The sequence below is a fragment of the Octopus bimaculoides genome, chromosome 27 (genome assembly GCF_046866305.1).
Source record: "Octopus bimaculoides isolate indiv1 chromosome 27, ASM4686630v1, whole genome shotgun sequence".
Taxonomy (NCBI): domain Eukaryota; kingdom Metazoa; phylum Mollusca; class Cephalopoda; order Octopoda; family Octopodidae; genus Octopus; species Octopus bimaculoides.
In genome coordinates, this window is record NC_142954.1 from 2585004 (window position 1) to 2605003 (window position 20000).

At 37.3% G+C, this 20000-nt stretch overlaps 1 protein-coding gene and 1 long non-coding RNA gene across 2 annotated transcripts in view; one reads left to right on the forward strand and one right to left on the reverse strand.

The window, feature by feature from the left end:
* Window positions 1-14: 14 nt before the first annotated feature.
* LOC106874034 (uncharacterized) lies at window positions 15-12125 on the reverse strand. The gene is made up of 5 exons (XM_089343490.1): window positions 11585-12125; window positions 4637-4958; window positions 2926-3131; window positions 1765-2756; window positions 15-1092 (listed from the first exon to the last, which is right to left on the reverse strand). The coding sequence occupies exons 2-5, from the start codon at window positions 4894-4896 to the stop codon at window positions 472-474; spliced, it is 2079 nt and encodes a 692-aa protein (XP_089199616.1). The 5' UTR covers window positions 4897-4958; window positions 11585-12125; the 3' UTR covers window positions 15-471.
* LOC149130797 (uncharacterized) overlaps window positions 9505-20000 on the forward strand; it is a 66500-nt gene continuing 56004 nt past the window's right edge. Inside the window, exon 1 of the long non-coding RNA XR_016238666.1 lies at window positions 9505-9575. This is a non-coding gene — a long non-coding RNA (uncharacterized LOC149130797). The remainder of the gene's footprint in view (window positions 9576-20000) is intronic.

Genomic DNA, 20000 nt, shown 5'->3' on the forward strand with positions numbered 1-20000 from the left:
GTGACACAAAGGCATACACTGACACAAAGGCGCACACATATGTACATATATACACACACATACGATGGGCTTCTTTCAGTTTCCATCTACCAAATCCACTCACAAGGTTTTGCTTGGCTCAAGGCTATAGTAGAAGACACTTGCCCAAGGTGTCACTCACTGGGACTGAATTTGGAATCGTGGTTGGGAAGCAAGCTTCTTACCTTACCACACAGCCATGCCTATATATATATATAGATATATATATGTGTGTGTATCTTATAGGCTTCTTTCAGTTTCCTTCTACAAAATTCTCTCACAAGGGATTGGTTGTGTCCGGCACTACACTACAAGGTACTTCTTCAATGTGCCGTGCAGTGCAACTGAACCTGAAAGCAGGGGTTTGTGAAGCGAACTCTTTAACCCCGCAACCAATGCCTACACAATTGTTAGCGACTCTCAAAGAAAAGGGGAGATAATTTAATGGAAATATTAACAACTCACATCTTTTAGAGAAATACTTTCGAAACCGTTATTCCATCGTGCTAGTTCTGGAGCCCAAGCGAACGGATTGGCACATCTGATGTCCTGCAAGCTGTCCGGATACAAAGGAACTTGATCACGACCTTGGATGTCACCATCACCTCGCAGCTTCCGAGCAAATCCAAAATCGGCCAGCACCGGTTGGAGGAAACAATTAAGGAAGATGTTATCAGCTTTGATGTCTCGATGAGTGACATGATGCTCTCGAAGAAAATCAACCGCATTTAACAGCTGGTATAAAATTTGCAAGAAGAATGTCTCAAATTGATCCGGTTCAAATACTGAACCTTCTATGAATTTCTTCAAAGTGGTGGGGTATTCGTGTAAAATAAGGAACAGTGTCTGGTACGCCGATTCCAAATTCTCTATATCTCTTGGTATGAAATAATGTTGGTAATTGCTGAAGCTTAATGTGGAACCCTTGTAATTGTGAAGAATCTGGATGATGTTTCTGTGTAAAGGTAGACTGTTGGGAAGGCATTCAGGGCCGAACCTGTGGTGGAGAGCATTCTGCATGCTGAGGCCCTGGTTGTGGCCGTATTCATTCATTTCTAGAATGTTCAGCAGCATCTAAATTTGAAGGAAAAAAAAAAAAGAAAAAAAATGTAAAAACAGGACAGAAAAGATAATGAGTTTGCACCGCCCTCTGCAATCACCACCACCACCACCACCAACAACAACAACATTATCGCTACCTTAAAACAATCATTTGTATCTCCACCACCACCATCTCTTCTGTTACCTTCAACACTATCACTACTACGACTATCACCACTTCCTCCTAAAACAGTGACTCAATGAAGAATTATGAAGACACTTGCAGAGGACTGCAATGTGTGTGTGTGTGTGTGTGTGTGAGAGAGAGAGAGAGAAAGAGAGAGGGAGAGAAAAAAAGAGCAGAAAGCAGACACAGTTTGGTGCTTTACAAGATGGATTGAAGAGCTGAAGAGATTTTACAAAAATTGAAGAATGGGCAGCATCCATAAACAAAAGTTAAAGAGAAATATGGAAAATGGAAGGCCTTTTCCTCAAAGAGTAATGCTTAAGCTGACTGATTGAAGCTTATGAATTTAATTGATGTTTTCAAAATTATCAATCTATAGATCATTTTGCCTGACATGCTAAAATTTCTGCTATCTCACCGCCTTAATAATAATAATAATGGTAATGATAATAATAATGATAATGATAATAATGATGATGATGACGATGACGACGATGATGATGATGATGGGTTCACACCTTTAGTATGAGATTGTGATTGTTGTACTCTATTCTGAATATTAGGGAGCAGGTCCCTTCCAGGCAGTCAGGCCTCCCACCATTCAAGGGTTGAGTATCTCTGAGTTTGTAGTGTACATCTCGTAACCAGTTAGTCTTTTCACTGTCTTTAATGAGTGGTTTGTGAGGGTAGTGGACCCAGTTCAATAGTAGATGCTGCTTTAAGATATCTGGCATCAAATTGGCCGACTGCCGACAGATTTGGAGCAAGATTTTGTGAGAATGGGTAACTGGAGAATGTAACTGAGAAGCAGGAATGCCGGTGGCGTTGTTTTTGGTTGGGCATGCCGCTTCAACTTGAGACGATTCAGTATTTAACAATCTAGAAAGAGAGGGGACATCGGAATGATTGTTCTGCACGTGTTTCGATGCATTGTTAACGAAGGAGTCATCTGAACATAACGAAGTACTACAAGTAACAGTGCCCTCACTGCAAAGCCGAAGCGACAAGTCACGTATAGCATTCTTCAGTTCAGATCTTTCATGCTCATAAGCATGCAGCTGTCTCAATAGATTTTTATTTTCCATTTCCATTTGAGATAGTTTATTGTTGAGGATTTCGATATTATGTAAATTCTTCAAATCTGGATCGAAAGCTGCTATTCTATTGCAAGGATTGAACGACTTGTTTGATTCTTGTCTCGTTTCAATATTTTTCTTTGCATAATTTGTTCCACTGTTGTCGTTGTATCTACAAGAATTGCTGATATTACTGCATTCATTTGGTACCCGGCCTGAAATACTGTTGAAATGGCTATAGTTGTTGCTGTCCATGTTGTTGGATGGAGCTGAAGATGAAGATGAAGATGATGAAGAAAACGAAGAGTAACTCGTTAGGCTATTCAGTGAGTTCTGCTGCATTGTAGTCGTGGCAAATTGGCAAATGGGAAGTGTAGATAAATACTGCTTGTCGTACTGATAAGAACTGTCGGGAACTGCAGTGCAGTTTAAACCTGAAAAGAATAATTGAGAACTATGAGAAGAAGAATACAATGGAATTGATGATAAAAAAAGTACTGAATTACTTAATGGCTGCATTATAAATTCAAACGCATGTCTATTATCCAAGTACACAAGGCAGTGTGACTGCATATATATATGAATACGTAGAAAGATACTTACATCGTATATGCCTCAAGAGGATGTTCAGAATTTTGTTATTTTTCTGACTGTCAGCTTCAATGTAGCAATTTTTACCATCATTATTCTCTATGAAGATTTCAGCATTGTTTTTCAGCAGGATATTGGTAATGTCTGTGAAACCATGGTAACAAGCAAGGTGTAGAGGTGTGTCCCCACGTTTATTCTGCACATTCACACTGGCACCACTGGATAAAACAACAGCATTACCACTTAATATATATCTCAAAACAACGACCCTCTGCAGAATACCTACAGAAGTACTGTAAGCCAAAACAACATGGAGAAATAGCTGCAGCCTTTGAAATAGAGACTTATATCTATTTGGTAACTAGTTTCTGACTTCTGGGATGTATACACAACTTTGTGGAAGAACAGATTCAAGAGATGGTACTTACAAAAATCATAAGTCCAACTTTAGACATGGTGTTGAAAGAAATACCACAGCATTATCAAGTTATATATGGTATATGAAAGATAACATTGCTGACAATATTAATATTTCCCGGTCCATATTGAACTTTCAGTAACAAGTTCTGTATTTAGTGGTACATAAGATGCATGTTAAAAAAAAAAGTTATCCTAGAACCTATATGTGATATAGCCCCCAAACCCACCTATAAAGCATTAATGGGCTAAAAAATTTCTTTCCTTAACATGGGCTCTGCTGAAATTCGAGCGGGTCTTACATGCCATCAAATATGATACAAACCTTGTGCAAAATAAGATGTATTTCATCCATGTTAAAAAAAACTTTAATTAGAAGGTTGGAACTAATTTCTAAGTGCACCACAAGAATAATTTCAACCTCAACTAATTTTAACAGAAATATTGAGCTCTGTTAAATGCAAACAACTGTGAAATGGGAGGGTCCATAGACTACCAAACTGCATGCAAGACAAATCTAAAGATATCAATGAATTAACATAAATTAATCGAAGAACTTTTTAAATAATTGGTTGAATCTTATAAAATACATTTTTTTAAAACCTTATTTTGAAGTAATATGATAATTAATTAATTAGAGATGAAAGCAATCGACTTTAGAGTAGTGTCCATAAAAAAAAAATGGATGTGGATAAATAATATATTTTAATGAATAACTGTATTTTAACGTGTATAAGGAACCCTTTTTTGTCAAAAATTAGGTTAAAGAAATATGGGAGTTTCTTATATATGGATAGTATTATAATCCCTTACAAAAGCTTTTTTCCAAATTTTAAGCCCCCAAAATTAGGGGGTTCCTTACAAATGTTAAAGTACAGTAATTAGGTTTGATTACATTTATATCTTTTACCCTGGCATGCATAGGTTTTATCATTTGTTTGTTTCAATCACTGGACTACAGCCATGCTGGAGCTTGGCCTTAAAGGGGTTAGTTGAACAGATCAACACCAGTACATACTTCTATGTTAATGCGCCCATGCTGGTGCTGCGTTAACATGCCTGTGCTGATGCTGTGTTGTCGTGCAGGTGCTGTGTTAATGCACTTGTGTCATGTCGACCCCTAGTACGTGACTAGTACTTTATTGACGCCGAAAGGGTGAAAGGCAAAGTCATCCTTTGAAGTCAGAAAGCAAAGGTTGACAAAATACTGCCGAACATTTTGCCTGGTTTGTTAAGAAAATAATGTTTTAGCAATTGCAAAGATAGAAAAAAAAAGAAACAAAAAAAAAAAAGGAGGTTGACTCACAAATTGATGAGTAAATCAACACAGTCTGTATGTCCACCATCTACTGCAGCATGAAGGGCTGTTGAACCCCATTCGACACGATCATCAGGGCAAGCATTGGCTTTAAGGAGAATGTTGCAAATCTTTGTGTGACCTCTGCAAGCAGCCCAAAACAAAGCAGTGGCCCCACTCCCGTCTTTGCCATGGACGGAATGACCATCGGCCAGTAAAGTCTCTACCCGCTGACTGTAGCCATGCTCAGCAGCACTGATGATCGACATCTCATAATTATAGTGGTGTTAGTACTGCCCATTGGTCTGCACAAGAGGTCTGGAGATAATTCCTGCAACAAATAACAACAATTATAAATTCCAAAAGACCATATACCTGTAAGAGAAAAAGTTTCCTAATGTACAACTAAAGGGTAAAAGACCCCCTTCGGTCAAGAATGACCATAGGATTGCAACTAGATAAAATATTTTGAGCGATGCAGGAAATCAAAAACAAAAAAAAAAAAACGATCTTTAACCATTTTCATATCTATGCACTTGAAGTGGTGCCTGGTTTTACGATGTAAACTTTTTGCAATAACCCTTTCTTTACCAACCTGGCTGAAACCGGTTCTGGCTCTGTAGTACAAATGTCTTGTTTTCAAAAGTTCTGAATTAAAATCTTCCACCAAACCTTAGTCACAAATTATGTTCCTAACACTAGCTTAATGATAACTAAGTTATTTTACTAAATTGTTTGTTATATTTAAAATCAATTGAAAGAAACACAGAGCATCTCAACAGAAATATGGTAACAAAAGGGTTAACAAATGATTAATTTAACCCTTTTCATACCAATCTGGCTGAAACCGGTTCTGGCTCTGTAGTACAAATGTCTTGTTTTCAAAAGTTCTGAATTAAAATCTTCCACCAAACCTTAGTCACAAATTATGTTCCTAACACTAGCTTAATGATAACTAAGTTATTTTACTAAATTGTTTGTTATATTTAAAATCAATTGAAAGAAACACAGAAGCGTCTCAACAAAAATATGGTAACAAAAGGGTTGACAAATGATTAATTTAACCCTTTTCATACCAAACCGGCTAAAACCACCTCTGGTTCTGTAGTACAAATGTCTTGTTTTCAAAAGTTCTGAATTAATATCTTCCACCAAACCTTAGTCACAATTTATGTTCCTAACACTAGCTTAATGATAACTAAGTTATTTTACTAAAGTTGACCTCGGCAGAATTTGAACTCAGAACGTAAAGACAGACAAAATACCACAAAGCATTTCACCAGGCATTCTGTGCTTGCACTTATCAGTTAACAATGCTGGCTAACCTCATTGAATGTAGATTTATCTCCAGTTAGTTTATCCTCACTTTGGTAAATCCCAATGTCCTTATCAAGATTGCATAATGTCGGTAGGGAAAAAATAATTTAATTTATTTTTAATTTTTATTTCATCATCCTCATCATTGTTTAACATCCACTTTACATGCTGGCATGGGTAGGACTACATATATATATATATATATATATATATATATTACATATCAAACCAATCTCTACATTTAAACTTTAATCATAATATATACACTGTATTTTAACATGTATAAGGAAGCGTGAACCCTCGTATATAAGGAAACACTTAATTTTGGGGGCTTAAAATTTGGAAAAAAAAGGTCGTATAAGGGATTATAATGCTATCCATGTATAAGAAACTGCCATAATTTTTTAACCTAATTTTTTACAAAATAGGGATCCTTATATACGTTAAAATATATATATTTTAACAAACTATATATATGAATTGAGACAATAAACATTATAATAATAAACGATATTATATCACTTATATTAAATAATGATATTTTATAAACCATTAATACACAACAATTAATAATATATTTATACTCAAAATTCTATAAATATGTATGTATAACCATTAAGTTCATTTATTTATTTGTGATGTTTAAATAAATCTTTATATATTACACAACACTACAAAAAGAATTTAATATAAATATCCTGAGTTACATCTAGTTTAATCCTTTTGATGTATACCAACCTACCTGAAACCATCTCTGGCTCTGTACTACAAATGTCTTGTTTTCAAAAGTTCTGAATTAAAATCTTCCACCAAACCTTAGTCACAATTTATGTTCCTGACACTAGCTGAATGATAACCAAGTTATTTTACTAAATTCTTTGTTATATTTAAAATCAATTGAAAGAAGCACAGAGCATCTCAAAATATGGTAACGAAGGGGTTAAAAAACAACAATCACAGACCCCAATATTTAAATTATTAATTACAATAAAATGAATATAAATATACACATGAAAAATTCTGGTTTAAGCACCCCATAACTAGTATATTTTTGGGAATTTTCACAAAACTTCTGTAAATGTGTTCTACACATGGGAATTCATGCTGTTATAAAAAACCCAAATCTCCACTTCCTAATTACACCTGATAAAAATTTGTTTCTTTTGTACAATTGTATGAATTCTCGTGTGTAAAACACAAATTTGCAAACGTTTTCTGGAAATCCCAATAGATAAAAGAAGTTATAAGAGGTTATACGAGGTGCTTAAAGGAAAATCACGCATCATCATCATCGTTTAACGTCCGCTTTCCATGCTAGCATGGGTTGGACGATTTGACTGAGGACTGGTGAAACCAGATGGCAACACCAGGCTCCAATCTGATTTGGCAGAGTTTCTACAGCTGGATGCCCTTCCTAACACCAACCACTCAGAGAGTGTAGTGGGTGCTTTTACGTGTCACCCGCACGAAAACGGCCACGCTCGAAATGGTGTCTTTTATGTGCCACCCGCACAAGCCAGTCCAGGGGCACTGGCAACGATCTCACTCGAAAATCCTACGGGAGCCAGTCAGGCGGTGCTGGCAACGGCCACGCATATATATATATATATATATATATATATATATTCTTTTGTTTTTCATTTGACTGGGGCCATGCTGGAGCACCTCCTTTAGTCGAGCAAATCGACCCCAGGACTTATATATATATATATATATATATATATATATATATATATATATAAATAATATATGAGTATATGCATATATACGTACATGTATGTACATACCTATATCTACCTGTATACATAGATGCATATCTGGGTACAGGACGTTGCAACACTTTTTATTAATGTTTCAAAATTATCACAGAACTGTAACTGAGAGTTCCACGTGAAACTGAGTTACATTTCTGTGATAATTTTGCAGTTTTAATGAAAAGCATCCCGCTCTACCTTTGGTATTCGAGTACTATCTTTTTCACCTTGTTTTGCACTTAGTGCTCACTCTGTGTGTGTGTGTGTGTGCGCGCGCGCACATATATTATTATTTAGCAGAAGCAGGCGGTGGGCTGGCAGAAACGTTAGCAGGCCGGGCGAAATGCTTAGCGGTATTTCGTCTGCCGTTACGTTCTGAGTTCGCCTTTCATCCTTTCGGGGTCGATTAAATAAGTACCAGTTACGCACTGGGGTCGATATAATCGACTTAATCCCTTTGTCTGCCCTTGTTTGTCCCCTCTGTGTGTAGCCCCGTGTGGGCAATAAAGAAATAAGAAACGTTAGCAGGCCGCCGAGCGAAATATGTTTAGCGGTTTTTCGTCCGTCTTTACGTTCTGAGTTCAAATTCCGCCGAGGTCGACTTCTTCCCTTCAACGAAATTGCTGAACTTGTGCCAAAACTTGAAATCAATATTTAACTGAAGTAGCAGGGCCGAGAGTTCGTGTGTTAGCACTTACCAAAGTGCTATGTGTTAACGTAGGAAACTGTCGGCCCTCGAGTCACTCTGTTGCTTCTGCTCAATAGCAATCTAAACTATACATATAAATTTGGGGCTAAACAAACCAAAAGAATTCTAATCACCTTTACAGATTAACAGAGGAGATGGTCACGTATGTAACGTCTATGATCATAGATCTCGTATAGGACGAAAGTAAAGCTGGCGGTTAAACATCAACAGCTGATGAAAACGAACGAGCCTCTCTATGTAACTATTGGAAATGCTAGAAATAAGTCAAAATCGCCCTTAGATTATAAAACCTGACCCTGCGCATAGAATGGTCACGGCTAGAACGTCTGCTATGATCATTATGCTGTTCAATCGGGACTGACTTGGAGCGAAACAACAACACTAGTTATCGGGTTCGCTTGCGAGAAATAGCAGACGAGTTTATTTCAAATATCACATTGAGAAAATGAAATGTACATGAGATAATGTAGTCCTCTCTGTCTGTCTGTCTGTCTCTCTCTCTCTCTATATATATATATACGAAAAGACTTGATGGTCAGGTCACGGCTAGAATGCCTTCGTTCATAGGTTTTCTTCTTCGGTTCCTATCTAGTAATTAAATGTCATGATGAAGTTTAATTTGCGTTTATGTCGGGTATGGCAAACCTGCGCGTGTATGAACGAATCTTGTGGCCTTCACGTATGAAGACAATCTATCGTTACTCCTTAATTAGATCGAGTGGGTGGAGGGTGGGGGTTACAACAATAACAACAACAACAACCAGGACAGATTGGCAAAATCATTTGAGCGCCAGGAAAATTCTTGCTTCGCGTATTCAGATACCGGACGTTAGAGTTCAAACCTCGCTTCAGTCAACGGTGTATTTTTTTTATCGGTCAAATACTAGGGTCAATTTAATATTCTTACAAAGTAATTCTGAAACGGGAGGCATTTGGCCTCCAGAGGACGAATTTCAGTCAAAAACTGAGCAAGGGATGTACACACACACAATTTTATTAAAGTCCTGCTTATTTGTGTGTGTGCATGGGCTATATATATATATATATATATATGTATATATATAGTGTTCAGTCCCACTGCGGGCACTTTGGGCAAGTGTCTTCTACTATAGCACCAGGTTCATCAAAGCCTTGTGAATGAATTTGGTAGACGGAATCACTAAAAGAAGTTAGTCGTATTCATCTTTATCTCTTTCTCTCTCTCTCTCTCTCTCTCTTTCTCTCTCTCTCTCTCTCTCTCTCTCTCCCTCTCTCTCTCTCTCTCTCTCTCTCTCTCTCTCTCTCTCTCTCTCTATATATATATATATATATATATATATATATATATATATATATATATATATATATATGCCTTTATTCTTTTACTTGTTTCAGTTATTTGACTGCGGCCATGCTGGCGCACCTTTAGTCGAAGAAATCGACCCCAGGACTTATTACATCGTTGTCTGTTTGCCGAACTGCTAAGTTACGGATACGTAAACACACCAACATCGGTTGTTAAGCGATAGTAAGGGGTGGGGGACAGACACAAATACATATGAAAGTCCATAAGTCATGAAAAAATGCACTGGTATATTTGTCAATAGTGTGGTCATATTAATCGAAGTGTATAGTATTATATATTCATTACGACCGATTGCTAAGATCGGCTGTAATGGATATATAATACAGTCCAGTTCGATTTATATATGTGTGCTTGCGTGCGTGCGTGTCTCCACACCGGTTGATAACCGGTGTTGGTTTATTTCTGTTACTGTAACTTAGCGGTTTCGTTAAAGAGACTCGAGAATAAATGCTAGATTTATGAAGATAAGTACTTCGAGGCGGTGCCCCAGTACGACCGCAGTCCAATGACTAAAGCAAGATAAAAGAACAATTATATATGTATTTCTATAGAACAGCGTCGAAAATTTCTCTAGATGTATGTTTCAAGAATTGTAGATCATGATTCCATAATAATAATAATAAAAACTTTGGTTAGTTTTAGGTGTTTACGTAGGAATCCGAAAAAAAAAAAAAAAAGAAATGCATTTTTCAAGGTGTGGTGCGAAACTGCATTAGCCCCTCGTGTTTTAAAAAGTTATGCATATTTTTGAAGAATTATATAATCTTTGATATTGCAAGCAAACTCAGAAAAACAAAATTGTGTCAAAAGAAAGTCAGTGTAAACCGGAAAATGACACAAGGCTCACAATTTTTTTTTTCTTAGCAGAACGGTAATCATCTACGATGCATAAAATATGTATCGTCATCCGAAGATGTTACCGTTTTGGGTATACAACATAATTTACGACGCTATTCTTCAAAACGCCCTATCTATCTATCTATCGATCGATCTGTCTGTCGATCGATCGATCTGTCTATCTATCTATCGATCAGCATACCGATTATAAGGAAACAAAGTTGGGTGGCAGACACACTTGCATAGGTATGTCTTGTACATAATTTTTGATTTTGTGGAACGGTGTAACTCGAAGCAGATAATGCTATAAACAATAATAGCATGTAAATATTGAGCTACGTGTGTGTGTGTGTGTGTGTGTGTGTGTGTGTGTGTGTGTAATGTATGGATGTTAATTTCTCTCCTGGGAGCCAAAAGCCTCCCGTTGAAAAATCAATCACTGCTTATAAAAGAATCCGTTACTTATGTGGAATATCTAGACTTCGAACTCCCATCCCGTAGCTCATGGGAAAGAGTGGGGAGAAAGTGGACTTTATAATAGAAAACAAAAACGAAACTACATTAGATCCTGAATCAGAAAATCATAACCGATTTAAAAAAGCAAAATAAACTCTTTTTTAAAGCATAATTGTTTAGACAAGATTTGCCAAACAGTATGAAGTGAAATGTTCAATTTGTTTTGTTCTAATCAGATTTATAACAAAATGGCGTGCCAACCGTGACAGTCTCGATTAAGACTGCATTTCTGCAATGTGTCCTTGTTTCTTTTCTAAAGACAGATTTGAGGGAAATTTAGCAGAGCTCTGGGTTGTATTTAATTTTAGAAAGACAATCGACTACGTAGGTTTTTAATTAATTAATTAAGCATTACAGGACATCGCAAAGGGGGGGGGGGGAGACAATAATATTGAAGGAAATTTTAAAGAATAATCTAAAGAAAAAATGTAAAATTAATTATCAGATAATTATGATATAATTGATTATTAAAGTCATACCTTAATTGTAATAATGATAATTAAAAGCGGCTTCGACTTGGGTGTTAATTGTAGCTTCCTGGTGAAATGTACAGAGTTGTATATTAACAAAAACACAAGCCTCCACCTCTTGGCTTTTTAATCGTCAAAACTTCTTTCACCACCACCACCACCACTACTACTACTACTACTGATTGTGTTATTATTGCTGCTGCTGTTGGTGATGATAATGATGCTGTTGATAATGTTGTTACTACTACTACTACTACTACTACTACTTAACTAATTCACCAGCTTGTTCTTGTTTTTGTTCTTGATCTCGTTCTTCTGTTTAGGATGTTGCTGCTGCTGCTACTTGAAATGATGACGATTGTGGTGGTGGTAGTACTGCTGCTACTACTACTACTGGAAGTATTATTATTGCTGCTGCTGCTGCTAAAAGCAGGAACACCTATTAATAACAGCAGCGGCCGTAGTAATAGTAGTTGTAGTATAGTAGTATTCGCTGCTGTTGTGGCGGTCCATTCGGTTTGATTTAAAAAATAAAAGAAGCCCACCGCCACCGTCACCCACCACCGTTTCTAAACCGGGAGAGAGAGATAGAGATAGAGAGACAGATAAAGATATCTATAGATAGATAGATAGATAGAGAGAAAGAGAGAGAGAAGGCGGGAGAGTGAAGTCGAAAAGAAAAAATGAATATCTATCTATCTATCTATCTATCTATCTATCTATCTATCTATCTATCTATCTACCTGTCTATCTATCTATCTATCTATCTATCTATCTATCTATCTATGTGTCTGTTTTCTATCTATATATAGCAATTACAGCTGGGTTTTTCCGAGATATACTTTACATATTTGTGTGTGTGTGTGTGTATATTTTTTCATTTCATTTCATTTCAAAGTTTCAGCTCAGAGCTGCGGCCATGCTGATGCACCACCGTATATATATATATATATATATATATGAATGATGCAACTTTACACACACACTATATATATAAATGTGTGTGTGTGTGATCATACGTCTTAAAAATCGTTATTAATCTCGACTTTTTCTTTTCTTTTCTTTCCTTTACCTAATTAATTATTAACAAATAATTAACAAGGCAGCTCTAATTATCGAAAAGAAAGTTTTATTATATTGTTATAAATAGATTTAAGCTAATACATCTATCTATCTATCTATCTGTTTGTATATCTATATGTATGTATGTGTTTGTGTTTCTCCTCCACCACCCTTTGACAGCCCGTGTTGGTTTGTATACCTCCTCGTAACTTTGCAACTCGACAAAAGAGACCAATAGAATGATAACCGGACTTTAAAAAAAAAAAATTAGTACTAGGGCCGATTTGCTCCATTTAAGGCATTGCTCCAGCATGGCCGCAGTCCAGTGGTTGAAACGAGATAAAGATTTATTCTTTTATTTGTTTCAATCAGTTGACTGCAGCCATGCTGGAGCACCACCTTTAGTCGAGCAAATCGACCTCAGGACTTATTCTTTGGAAGCCTAGTACTTATTCTATCGTCTGTTTGCCGAACCGCGCTAAGTTACGGGGACGTAAACACACAAACATCGGTTGTCAAGTGATGGTGGGACAAACACAAACACACACGCATATATATATATATATATATATATATATATATATATATACGGGCTTCTTTCAGTTTCCGTCTACCAAATCCATTCACAAGGCTTTTGATCGGCCCGAGGCTATAGTAGAAGACACTTCCCCAAGGTGCCACAAAGTGGGACTGAACCGGAACCGTGTGGTTGGTATGCAAGCTACTTACCACACAACCACTCCTGCGCCTATTTTATAAGACCAGCAGAATCTCATTATATGTTGCTCTCGTTGAACTTGCGGCCATGCTGGGGCACCGTCACGACGGGTTTAACGCCCATGAAATCGTCCTCCGATCTTCTAGTCGTTCTAATATGTCTCTCTTACGGCAATCCTTCGTTATTGGTTGGTTCGCGTCATCGTTCACCTACGCAACTTTCCCTCATGACATTGATAAAGAGGCTCGGCTCCAAAAAAAAGTGGGTAAATGACTTCGTCTCTTCAAACCGACACTCATACCGACACCAATACCGAAAGATCGCTCGGTCGTTGATTTCTTACTTAAAAAAAAAAAAAATTTGTTAGTCTTGTTTACACGCAAACCCCCTCACAACAACACCCCGCCACACACACATTCCTTGTTTTGTCTTGTACAGTCCATGATGTTTTTCTTATGTATGCCCTTGTGGTTAATAACGAAATTATTATTATTATTATTATTATTATTATTATCATTATTCAGTAGTTTTATTTTTATAACGTGCTTTCACTTCACTACCGAGCGCAGCTCTGTGTGCCTTGGGTACGTGCTGTGGTTTGCTGTGGTGCTCTTATGGTTACTGTATTGAAAGTGTTTTGCGTAGGATGTGTGCAGTGCCCAGTAGTGCAATTTTCTGTATGTTATATATATTTGTAAGTCCTGGTGTTTTTGTTATGTATTTGTCTGAATATTATTATTATTATACCTAAGGCACCTACTATGATAGGAATTTATTATTATTATTATTATTATCAATGCAGCGCGCTGGCAGAAAAGATTAATAAGCATGAAAGCTGAAAATATTGGATTTAAACATCTTACTGAATCTGATAATATGTTTACAACAAATCATAGCATGTCTATTGAGGAGGCCAAAAGTCAACAATGTGTTGAAGTATTGAATCAAAAGGATCTAACTCTTTTAATCCAATCTCTTGTCGCCACATAAATTCAATTTTTTAGTGGGGAGATAACCCAGTTTTTTAATGGCAATTTTTTAAATGGGGGTGAGATAACCAAAAGGTACCAAATTGTGCTTCATCAAACCACGCAATCGTCCTCACAAACTGTTCATTCTTGCCTACCATGTGTTGAAACTACTCTCAAAACTCGATTCTTCGATCAGGATCGTCGTAGTCTTAGGATATAAACTTTTCTACTTAGCTTTTATAACAATGGGCCATGTAACCTGCAGATGTGTACTCTGGAGTCACTAAATGTAGTGGTAAGATGTGAAGGGTCACCATATGTAATGTACGAATGCAGGGCCGGATTAATCCCCATCGAGGCCCTTAGCACTTAAAGGATTTTGGTGCCCCCCATAAAAGATTATGTAATTCAAAATATAAACAATAATAAACCATAAAATGAATTTCTATTTTTCAAAACGAAATAAAACCGTAAGAGGGAAAATGTTTATTTTTGTATATTTCCACTTTTTATTTGGAAAGTTTCCACCTTGAATTGCAAAGTTTTTGATCAGATCCTCAAAATTATCTGCATCTATACTTAGAGATAAAGACATCTTGAATATTATTATAGCAAGTTTAAAGTGATTTCATTTGTGCCGTAAGCCATATACCATTTCTGTGGTGCCACCTCCTCCTTCCCTTGATGCCATAAGCACGTACTTATTTTGCTTAATGGTTAATCCATCGCTGTACCGAATGTAGGGTTCTCACATCGGAGGTAACAATCATATATATAATTAATTATCAGATAATTATGATATAATTGATTATTAAAGTCATACCTTAATTGTAATAATGATAATTAAAAGCGGCTTCGACTTGGGTGTTAATTGTAGCTTCCTGGTGAAATGTACAGAGTTGTATATTAACAAAAACACAAGCCTCCACCTCTTGGCTTTTTAATCGTCAAAACTTCTTTCACCATCACCACCACCACCACTACTACTACTACTGATTGTGTTATTATTGCTGCTGCTGTTGGTGATGATAATGATGCTGTTGATAATGTTGTTACTACTACTACTACTACTACTACTACTTAACTAATTCACCAGCTTGTTCTTGTTTTTGTTCTTGATCTCGTACAGGATTCTAAGTTAATTCAAGTAGAAATAGCGCTTCTTGTTCCGCGCCAGGTCGTTATACGTAGATAGTCGGAAGCAGGATGAACCGGCGTAATAACAACATCAAAGAGAAAAGAATAATAGTCGCCAAATTTATTTTCCGGCTGTGTTTAGTAAATCGGATACAGTAGTAATTGACAATGGTAGAATGAGTTTGCGGTTCGCTGAAAGTTGGTAGTGTGTAATCTGTGCGTTCTGCTGACTGAGAAGAGGAAAGGGTAAGAATTCCGTTGTCTCTTTCCATTATTGCTTCCAGTTAACAGCTGACGCGAAGAGAGGCATGCTCTATATTAGCCTGTTGAACCGAAAAGGATGATAGAGAGAGGGAGAAAATCTCAGTTATATAGGGTATGGCCAGGAAGTATGTCAAGCCTAAAGCAATAGACTGACCCTTCTGTATGGGAGAATTTACGAAAAAAACAACAACAGACGAGGACAGATGGTGTAAACAACAAAAGGATGTATTAGTTTAACGCTCGGGAATAGAGATAGTCTTTAACGTTTCGAGTCTACGCTCTTCAACTGAAAGGAACACAGAAAGAAATAAGGAGAGAAACAAGGAGAGAAAAAAATATAAATGTAGTGGTCAGCGATCTATCATGGCGAATATATATATATATATATATATATATATATATATATATATATATATATATGGGAGAATTTACGAAAAAAACAACAACAGACGAGGACAGATGGTGTAAACAACAAAAGGATGTATTAGTTTCACGCTCGGGAATAGAGAAAGTCTTTAACGTTTCGAACTACGCTCTTCAACTGAAAAGAACACAGAAATAAATAAGGAGAAAATTAAGGAGAAAAAAAAAAGGACTCCGGTGGTCAGGTGCTTCTCATTGTCTCCCAGCATCGAGGTTAAAACAATAGAATCAGACGTTCGTCCAAAAAAGCAACAAGTGTGTAGATTCGGTTACGAATCTCAGAGTTAGGCAGGGCTAAGCGAGCTCCTACAGCCGTATGCTTCTACCGCTTATTCCTGCCTCGCGTGCAAATTATGCAGAAGACTTCTGTGGCGAAGAAACAGCAGTTATTACTAAGCGAAGTCAGTCGTGTTTCCCCCTCTGCACGTTGTACACGGCACCACGTGTCTCGAACTTATTCACGAATCCATGGAATTTTCAGGCCATAAAAATACAGAAAGCAAAAAGGTTAAAGGTAACTTTGTGTTAATCTATAATAAGTGTCTGGGAGCTAATGGCCACCACTTCGAGCACCCCTTGTAACTGTAGGGGTTAATGGTAACTTGATTTATCCTGTGATGTCTCAGTAAATTTAGTATTGAAATCTTTCGACACATTTTTCTTTTCCTGAAGTGTATTTAATACACTTCAGGGAAAGAAAAACGTTTAGAAAGATTTTTTTTTATTTTGACGGACTGTATATAAGTGTGTGTGTAGGCGGTACCAGTCTAACTGAAACAAGAAAAAAAGAGAAAAAAACGATGTGTGTGTGTATATATATATATTTGATATTAGTATATGTATGTATGTGTATGTATATATGTGTATATATATTATATGTATATATATTATATATATATGCTTATGTATGCATTATGTATATATATATGCTTATGTATGTATGTGTATGTATATATATATATATATATATATATATATATATATATATATATATATGCTTATGTATGTATATATATATGCTTATGTATGTATATATATATGCTTATGTATGTATGTATGTATCGGGGTTTTCCGAGAAGGAGTGGCTATGATAAGAATCTTTATTTCTCAGAAAGCTGACAACAGACGAACCGATAACGTCAGTTATAAAAATCAATAATCGATACGTTAATGCGTTTGCGGAAAGGATTACAAAAACTGTCGTCTGGTGATGCGCTGCAATAGTAAAATACCCAGAATCAACCCGAAATTCTCGGAAGCGAAACTTTTTTTCTTATCAGTTCCGGACCCCAGTTATGAACTCATTTGCATACGGCCAATCAGGGCTCAACTGTCAAACTAATTTATGAGCGCATAACAAGTGATGGACGATAACATAGGATCACTTGGGTAAGGAATGGCCATGCTTCTTTTCTCTTTTAAGAATTAATTCGTTTTATTGGCCACAAGGGCTAATATCAATTAAAAACATGTAAGGACAAAGACAGGACGAAGGTTACAAAAGGTTTTGTCCAAAAAGGTAGGAAAGTTCGTCTAAACAGAGGAAGAAAACTTTTACGAATGCTTGTTGTTCTTGTTTCAACCATGGCTGCCTCTGCATAGTTATTTGTGTTGTTGTTTACTTTCTATAACAGTAAGGGGACAGGGTTGCTTGCACATCACCTTCGACCCACATTTTCCCCATCCGCATCTTTATAATATGAAGCCCTAACAAAACTCGATAACAGATATAGATGTAAATCTATCTAATTACTTGTCTCCTCCTAAAACCAGGCATAACTTGGCGATCCTCCATAAAAATATCTTACAAGTACACTCGATGCAAGTTGTCGTTCAAAGTCAAAACGTTCTTTTGTTACTTGTGTCCATACAACTAATTAAACAAAGATAGTGTTGACAAAAACGAAAGTTTGAGAACTGTGTTTATAACTTCACAAACAAATATACTGATCTGAATTAATATACAAGATGCACTCCAGAAGGTTTTAGACAATTCTTTTCTTAGGCGAGGCTGTTATAACTGTCCTAGATTATTATAATTTTAAGCTGATCTGCTAACTTCTGTAATTCCAGAACTTTGAATACACCCTACTGAACACTACTCGTCACAATTGACTAGTTTTGTAGAATGCAGTCCAGGACGTGAAGACAATTTGGAAGCTCGCCATGCAACAAAGTTTTGTGTTAAACGAGACAAAAACGCCTTAGAGACTTATGAAATGCACCAGACCGCTTATAGATGAATTTGTATGAGCCAAGCATGTTTTTTTATTCGTACAAGAGGTCCAAGGACAGGAGAGAGGAGGCGAGAAATGGTGAGAGGTGTTGGAGGGAGAGAGAGACATCAGAACATTAGAAGTGGTTGAGACAATTCTCAAATTTGTGGATGAAAACCGTTGTGTGTCTACAAAGACAATAAGCATACCCATGACAGGATCATAGGATCGCGGTTTCGATTCCCAGACCGGGCGTTGTGAGTGTTTATTGAGCGAAAACACCTAAAGCTCCACGAGGCTCCAGCAGAGGGATGGTGGCGAACCCTGCTGTACTCTTCCACCACAACTTTCTCTCACTCTTTCTTCCTGTTCCTGTCGTGCCTGTAATTCAAAGGGTCAGCCTTGTCACACTCTGTGTCACGCTGAATATCCCCGAGAACCACGTTAAGGGTACACGTGTCTGTGGAGCGCTCAGCCACTTGCACGTTAATTTCACGAGCAGGCTGTTCCGTTGATCGGATCAACTGGAACCCTCGACGTCGTAAGCGATGGAGTGCCAGCATCATGCAGGTTCAGCCTCCCCAAGACTCTTTTAGTTCGTGGCTGCGGCTTGCAGCTAATTGAGCGATTCAGGAATTATCGCTGTGTGGTTAATTACTCCAGAAATTATGTAAACCCAGGAAACAGGATGAATGTGTAGAGGCGGAATTATGAGTTATGAGAGGAGAAAGCGGTAATATGAGCCAGAACTTAAACAGATTTCTTTGTGACCATGTATGTTTGGAATCATGTTACAAATATCCATTTTTGATTAAAACTAGTTTTTGAATATATTTATTTTATAGCTGCTTCAAGTGGCCGTAGCATGAAAGCTGCACATGCGGTGATGTGTGAAAATGTTTTAGTGGAGAGAGATGGAGGAGAGGGGGGAGAAAGTGGGAATTAAGAAAAAGGGTAAGCGGGAGGGAGAGAGAGGGAGAGCATTTGCTTCTGTTTAAGGTATATTGTGTGTGTGTGTGTGTGTGCGTGTGTGCGTGCGTGCGTGCGTGCGTGCGTGCGTGCGTGCGTGCGTGCGTGCGTGCGCGCGTGCGTGCGTGAGAGAGAGAGGGGGCTGAGAAGAGGAGGAAGAAAGTGTCTTAGAAGAATAAACAGAGACAGGGGGAGGGAGCGCACGTGTTTCTGTTTAAGATATATTGTTTGTGTATGTGAGAGTGTGTGGGTGTGTGTGTTACAGGAATAGTGAGGCAGGGAGAGAGAGAGTGGATATGTGTGTGTTTGTGTGCGTGCGCGTGTGAGAGAGATAGGGAGGGAGAGAGCGGTGGGGGTGAGGAGAGACGGGAAGAAAGTGTGTCTTTGAGGAATAATAGGCAATCCTTCAATATTGGCATTCCAATAATTGTGGCAGACAGACGCAAAGTCAAGTAAAATGACTTCACTTGATTTTTATTTTTCCATATAGTATTTTTGAAAACCGACGTATAATCGAGAACGACTTAAGAAGAGGTATGCCTGTGTGTGTGTGTATATATATATATATATATATATATATATATATATATATACACGTAGGCGTAGGAGTGGCTGTGTGGTAAGTAGCTTGCTTACCAATCACATGGTCCCGGGTTCAGTCCCAC